Here is a 7,559-nt window from a genome sequence, read left to right as displayed (position 1 = left end):
TCTTTTTTTTTTCTTTCTAACTTAATGGCTAATTCGGCAAGACCTCCTTAAGAAATTGTGGCTAGAAGATTAATGATATATTTAATCTGGCTGATTAAATAAAAATACCTGCTGTATAAACATGCACAAAGTTGAAACTGCCAACAGGACTCATCATTCATAATGAACAGCAGTTGTGTACCCATTAATTACGCACTGAGCTGGCGTGTCATCTAAGTCTCTACCAACGGACATAATATCTAGTCTACACAATTCTGTTTTTCTTTCAAATATTATAAAAATATATCCCAATGTTCTCTCTTGGAAATTGACTTTTCCAATCAATTTATGAAGGATGGTTCTCCACCATTTGTGTATTTAGCAACAATTCAAAAAAACCCAGCATTTAAAATTAAGCTCTGTATCCCTAAGAAACAGTAATTCATTCTTTAAGTGCTGCAATCATGGTGGGATTTCCTGACGGGAAGTTATTACGAATCTGGGATTGAAGACTTAAGGATGGTGGAAAATACAAAACATGTACTTACTACTAATCGCTGGACAATTTCCCTTATGTCTTCAGCGCAGTTATCCACTGAGGACAGAAGGATACATTCTCCTCTTTCATAAAACACTTTGATACTCATTAATCCAGATGTCCACCCAATAACATCCCTGCAGGAACAGTTAAATACAACGTTCTTGGAATCCTTTTCAATCAGCATTATGAACTCATTGGAAATTCCAAGAAGACATTCAATGTCAGCAGACTGGCCAAAGTCCCGTGCTACCACATGCCACATGATTGCTCCGATGCTGTACAAATGGGCATCCTTCCTTGGCTTTACCTTCTCCTTTTTCTTTGCACCCAGTGTAATGAAGCTGAACTTCACAGAGGTATCCACAGTGGCGGTTGTGACAAAGTTCTCCGCCAGATCTTTCAAGTACTCTTGCCTCGTTCGAGTGGCCATTGCTCGAAACTTTTCCGATTTATGGGCTGCATTTTCTGCATTGATTACTTTGGCTAAAAGGAAGTCCCGAAACACTGCTGACTTTGGAAAAGTTACACCTTTGGGAATTGGTGGACCAAAAGGTGGCACGTCTTTTGATCTGGAAACTCCAACACTGAGGAAGAAAAAAGAGAAATGAAATGAGATGGGCTATGATATCATAATACTTACTTTCTAAAATTTGGCATACACCCACACTTTCAATTTAACTGGTCTATTTCATAGGTTTGTGTTCTTCTAATTTCTGGATACCAAGGGGGATTTTATTTTTAAGAAAAATGTTTTAAAGTTAGTAGAAAGGAGGTATTATGGGCTGAATTCTATCCCTGTCAAAATCCACATGTTGAAGTCATAACCCACAGTACCTGGGAATGTGCCTGTATCTGGAGGTAGGGCCTTTAAAGAGGTGATTAAGTTAAAATGAGGCCGTTGGTGCGGTCCCTAATCCAACCAACTAGTGTTTTTATAAGAGGAGGAAATTTGGGCATACAAAGAGATACCAAGGATACATGCACATAGAGGGAAGCCACATGAAGACACAGGGAGAAGACAGCTAACCATAAGACAAGGAGAGAGGTTTCTGTAGAAACCAACCCCACCAACACCTTTATCTTAGACTTCCAGGCTCCACGAGAAAGGACATCTTTGTCTTATTTATGATAAAATAACTGTCTGCTGTTTAAGCCACCCAGGCTGTGGTATCTGTACGACAGTGCTAGCAAGTGTAGGGGTCATGGATCCACAGCAGGCAGGGTAAGTTTTACATGGAAGCAGGTTGGCTCCCTAACTCTGTGGGGCTGATTATCACTGAGAAAGACAGTAACACTTCCAGCCACAGTGCATTTAGCCCCAGTTGGCTTCATGGAATCTCAATGACATAGGACAGAATGATCGTACTTACAGGGCCAAAATTTTTAAGTGTCAGTATTTTTAAGGAAATGCTCACTTTACTTCATCACATTTAAAAAATCTAAAGAAGGCTTTATGGGAGTAAAGTATGCAGAGATCCCAGGGACTGAAATGATCAAATGTATATTGATAACAATCATCTTAATCTATCAAAACCAATAATGCTCTCCTACATCAGACAGCTGCTTTAGTTGTCTCAAGTTCTTTTCTGAATAAGATAAATTATAGAGTGAATCAATGAATTAACAAAGGAATGATTAGGATAACTAAGCAAATGAATGAATCCCACAGCATCTCGAGCATCTGCTCCTCAATTACTGAGTAGCTACTACAGACCAAGAATTCGTACTAATCCCACATCTGCCCAGGCAGATATCTGCTATGTTGGGGTAATGAAAGGAAGCAATCTTTGCTTCGTTTTCACTACTGTAGAAAATCCTGGGATGAATTAAGACATGAAAATATTCTGTCCAAATTTGTTCTGTAAGATGCAAACTTACTTACTCTTCTGAAATGTGGTTGTTAGACTGTAAAAAGATCACAGGCTCTGGGTATCTCTCACCTGTGCTTTAACTTGCACACTCTTCAGCGGAGTTAATTACATACAGCAGCAAGACGGATGGCTGGCGGTAAAGGGGTCTTCCCTGGTATGAAAGACTAATTTTTCTTATTCTTTTGTAGAGATGGGGTCTTGCTATGTTGCCCAGGCTGGTCTTAGACTCCTGGCCTCAAGTGATCTTCCTGCCTCAGCCTTCCAGTGCTGGGATTATAGGCGTGAGCCACCATGCCCAGCTTCCCAGCAGTATTTTACCCACGGAATGCTGAGAAGGCCAAATTTCATTTGAGACTTTGAAGCAGCAATCCCCAACCTTTTTGGCACCAGGGACAGGTTTCCTGGAAGATAATTTTCCACAGATGGGGGCTGGGGGAAGCAGAGCTCAGGCAGTGATGTGAGCAATGGGGAATGGCTGTAAATACAGATGAAGCTTCACTCACTCGCCCACCACCCACCTATGCTCTATGGCCAGGTTCCTAAGTTTCACGGAAGACAATTTTTTCATGGACTGGCAGAAGCGGTGGGGGAGAAGGGAAGTGGGGCAGGTGGAGCTCAAGTGGTGATGCATGGCCCGGTTCCTCACAGGCCACAGACCAGTACTGGGCGGAGGCTGTGGGGTTGGGGACCACAGCTTTGAAGGATTTTTTTTTTTTTTTTTTACATTAACTCTGTGGATCTTGTGTTATTCTGCAGCTTGCATGCACTTAAGTTAAAATGTCAGGAAATTTCTTATATCTAAATATGCTCAAAGATGGCTGTCACTGTGGTATTACATAGTGGACAGAGGGAGGCACAGTGACTCTAACTTTTCAAAGGGCAATTCGTTTTGGACCAAATTATAGACCCTAATATCTAATTAAAGATTCTCTCTATAATGTATGCTATATTCTGCTTAAATAAACTGTAATCCTGTGCATTTTTAAAGTTGTACTAGAGAAGCAACAGAATTTAATCATGGCTATTTCATGATTACTGTGATATTCTGGGCATGGGGATAAAATAGAGATTGCTGGTTACAAAAGTTTATATGATCCTTAACTCTTTCAGTAGAGTTGAAATTAGAAGGAATACTCTTTGGTATTCCCAACGTGATGAAATGAGAATGTGTACCACAATTCCTTATTTTACCCAAACAACCTGATAGCATTTATTAAATGATTTAGATATACAAGACCCCTCTACCAAAAGCAAAAATAAAAATATGCACATGAAGAGGTTTTAGTAAAGCCTGGTGGTCAAAAGGCAATAAATTGATAAGAAGCACACTCTGGACTCAGCACCCTCATGGCATCCAGCTGTACTACTGAGTGCGTTAGAGCCAGTTACTTAATCCTGCCATGCCTCAGGGTAGAACCACAGGATTCCTGAAGATTATTATTATTATTGATTCTTTAAGGAATACTAGTGATGTTTTTAAGTAACATCAATGAAGCTGAGGAGGCACTTACAAAAATTTGAGGCACTCTACTGACTTTGCATTTGACTTTCATTAGGAAATGTTAATTTAGTGATAACAATGTGGTTTCTTAAAAACCAGTGACTCCATCTCTGAATTATTTGCATATGCTATCTTTTATCAGAGAAAAAATAATGCAATGTACTTTGTTTATATGTAAGATCTACACTGGCTTCAACATTTTTTCCCCAGTAACTTAATTAAAACCAGAAAACCTAAAAGAAATAAAAATGAATAGATATAACTCATCTTTATGATTTTGTTTACTAGTGAACCACTTCATGATATAAACATAAAGATGGAAAATAATTAAAAGTACTTGATTCTACCTAAAAATAGCAGCCAATAAAATTACACCAAATGCAATAAAACCCTAGGCTTAAGTTTCCAATCCATTAGGAAGGTTCATTTTAAAAGTATTCTTCATAATTACCTTTCACTGGGTGAGATCCCAGAGAAAAAAGCCAACTCAACACGTTTGTACTAACATTATCTATTTTAAGCATATCATTTGTACAGAATAGATACTAGATTTCTTCAAATATCATTTATTTAAAGTAGTTCTGAGCTTTTAGGCCAGTGGTCTTAAACCCAGATTTGTATAAGAATGCCATGAGAGGAAAACACGCAGATGCTGTGGCAGCCTGCAGGTCTATTACATTAGAACACTGCACAGTGGGGCCAGAGACTCCCTGTGTTTTACAAAATGACGAGGCGGCAAAATTCAGGTTAAAAACTACTGGTTTTCAGACTCTATTCTCCTAAGATGGGTTAGACATTGGGTAGAATATAAACTGGCAACATCTCACATATAGACTAGTTTCTCTTTTGCCTTTCAAGGGCAAGCTCTGCAGTCTTCAAGGGTCCACCATGCTCTCACAACGAATATTCATGTCCCAGGCCTAACCCAGTGGGAAGCTGAATTCACAACTACTGTTTAAGATTATAAACAAAAATAACCTTGGATGAATGCCAGGAACTCTAAATAGGTGTTTTCCATAATTTAAGATATTTTTCTTCATCATCACGTTTTTAAGTAGGTACTATTATCTTTAGTTTTAAGATAAGGAATTTAAGGCTAACAAAAATAAAACAATTTACACAAAGCCCCATGATAAACAGTAAAGGTGGATTCAAACTTGGGTCAAGGCCCACTCTTTTACCAATCCCCCACACAGTATGACCATTCAGCTGCAGCTGTTTCCTAAGACAGAATCTGAGAGTAGGGGTAAAAGACTAAAAGTAGGCCTTGTCAGAAATAGCCTCAGAATTCCAAGGCGCGCACACGGCCTTTTGAAGTCACCAAAGTAAGTGTCAACTCCTGGTTTCAGCAGCCCTGTGGTAGTGTTTCCAAGATCTTTGATGAAAAAAATACTTTACTGCCACAAATACTTACTTCTCCTAAAGAAGAACTTAAATGGCAACAACATCCAACTGAAAGCCTGATACCAGTTCAACTATTGATTCTGGCAGGGGCTGGATACAGTTTTTATGGGAACAACAGAGGAAATGTGTAATCTACCATTTTGAACTGCTGGGCATTTCACTTTTTCAAGGGGGCAAAAATGGGAAGAAGGCAATTACTTTTTACAGAAAGTGGCTGAGTAATTAGAAAATTATGAAGTTAGAAATAATAATTGGAAAACAAAGATATTTTGGGAAAAGACGTTCTATTGAAATAAAGCTGGGAGAATGATAAATCAGGGGTTACTGACTCACCTATAACACACATTTTCGGTACACGGATTATGCACTTTGACTATGACGAAGACATGCTGAAAGTGAGACCGGATGCTCTTTGGAGTGAAAGGAAGTGCCCCAGGCTCTTGGAAGACGACGGTTACGATGTCATTTCCTATGTGCCTTTTCCTCAGAAGCTGTGGTCAAGAAAGTGAACACACACATACACAGGGTTACCAGCAAGTTTTTCTTTAAAACAAAATATTTAAATATATACATTCACTTATCTTTCAGTTAAAGAAGTGATTTTAAAAAGCAGAATTATTCTTTGGAAGCTAGTGCTCCCAAATTTGGCACGGACAAAGCAAAATGGCTTCATCCAAAAGACCTGTGGAAAGAAACACCTAAATATTTATCTCTTTTATTTTAAAATACAACTTGTATTCTCTCTCCTTTTCATCTTTATCCAGTTTCTTCTTTCTTGACCACTGAAATAATGGCATGTTAGAACTCATAACACTTTAAGTAGTTTTATAATTGAAGTTTTTCAATTTAAAAGGAAGAGACAGAGTCCAAGTGAGGGTACAGATTTGCTGAAAACACTCTTACATTATTACATTGAATGGCCCTAGCTTGTACTGTGTGCTCCCATAGTAACATGCATTTCTGCAACAAAAATACAGAACGCTGTCATTTTGGTAATAATTCAAACTAATTGATTGAAACCTGGCTTTTTAAATGTAATTCATAAACACAGAATTCCACTGGATTAATAGCCAGAAAACCCAATAGTTTATAATCTTATAAACTGCAAATCTGGCAGGAGAGAAGGAAGCCCAGAGTAGCACCATTTTACCAGTGCCTTTACTTTGATGTTCCTCCTGCCACGAATGCTCCCTTCACTCAAAGTTTCTCCCAGACAATTCAGGTCTCCACAGATGTCACCTCATCTGAAAGAAATTTCCTCTTCAAGACTACTTTGATACCCCACCTACACCCCCAGGCCTATTTCTATTGCACTAATTGTTGTACTGTCTTCTATTGGTTACATATCATGTCATAACCTTCCCGAGGACAGACATGTTTCTTACTGACTTTTGGCTTCCTAGTTCCTAATGGCATGCTAAGCAGAGTAAGTACCTGATACACATTTGCTAAACAAATGAATAATACAAATATGTTTATTGACATATAACACTGAGCATTAAAATTGTGATCACTTCTTTCCTGTGAACACATGCCAATAAATTCCCACACAAGGCACTCTATAAGTTTATGCAAGTGAAGGCATAGATCTGTGCTCTAAACATTTGTGATCTTCAGTTTTAATACATAAAATAATCCTCACATGAGTTGGTGATGTCATTGGTGGAATGGGACAATTTCAGGCAGTAAATCTCTTTTTACTAGCAGTAACAAAGACCATGATCTTGCCCTTAAATTTATTTGGCACTTATAATGCATATTCCACTGTAAAGAGCATTTAAGTTCAACTTTTAAAGCCTTTTAAATCCAGATACAAAAAGGATTTCATTGTCAGGTCCCTGACTTGTGATTTCGCATGATAAAAGGCCTAGAAGAGTAGGAATGAAATGTTCATTCTTTCAGAGTTCTCTACAGCCCAGTTAAATCGCTGACTCATGTGCTAGAAAATTCCTACTTAAACCCCCATGGTTAAAGTTAAAAACACACAAAAATTATCTTACTGAGTAAAGTTTTGAAATATACATTAATATGTAATAATACCGACCCAGTGGGCCACCTCATTTAACACATTAACTGCCATGTGAGTTGTATTTAACTCACGCTAGTTTTGAGCCCAGGGCCTCGTGAAGCATATGTAACTCACACGTCTCTTCACCTTGGGAGCTGCAAGAACTATTTTTCAAGTTGCATATTACTCACGCACAGAAAACAATAACAAATATCAAATTTTTCATTAAATTAGAAAGGATTCGTTTTGTTTTCG

At 38.3% G+C, this 7,559-nt stretch overlaps 1 protein-coding gene across 3 annotated transcripts in view; it reads right to left on the bottom strand.

The window, feature by feature from the left end:
* SIPA1L2 (signal-induced proliferation-associated 1 like 2) overlaps nucleotides 1-7,559 on the bottom strand; it is a 105,883-nt gene that overhangs the window by 63,701 nt on the left and 34,623 nt on the right. For all 3 annotated transcript variants that reach the window (XM_012660335.1, XM_012660333.1, XM_012660334.1), the window contains exons 6-7: nucleotides 5,630-5,787; nucleotides 528-1,104 (exon numbers count right to left, since the gene is read on the bottom strand). In XM_012660335.1, the coding sequence (XP_012515789.1) occupies nucleotides 528-1,104; nucleotides 5,630-5,787 (735 nt within the window). The remainder of the gene's footprint in view (nucleotides 1-527; nucleotides 1,105-5,629; nucleotides 5,788-7,559) is intronic.

Source organism: Propithecus coquereli, unplaced genomic scaffold (genome assembly GCF_000956105.1).
Source record: "Propithecus coquereli isolate 6110/MARCELLA unplaced genomic scaffold, Pcoq_1.0 Scaffold66, whole genome shotgun sequence".
Lineage (NCBI taxonomy): Eukaryota > Metazoa > Chordata > Mammalia > Primates > Indriidae > Propithecus > Propithecus coquereli.
Note: the sequence above shows the minus strand (reverse complement) of the source record. Positions and strands in the feature narration are given on the sequence as shown.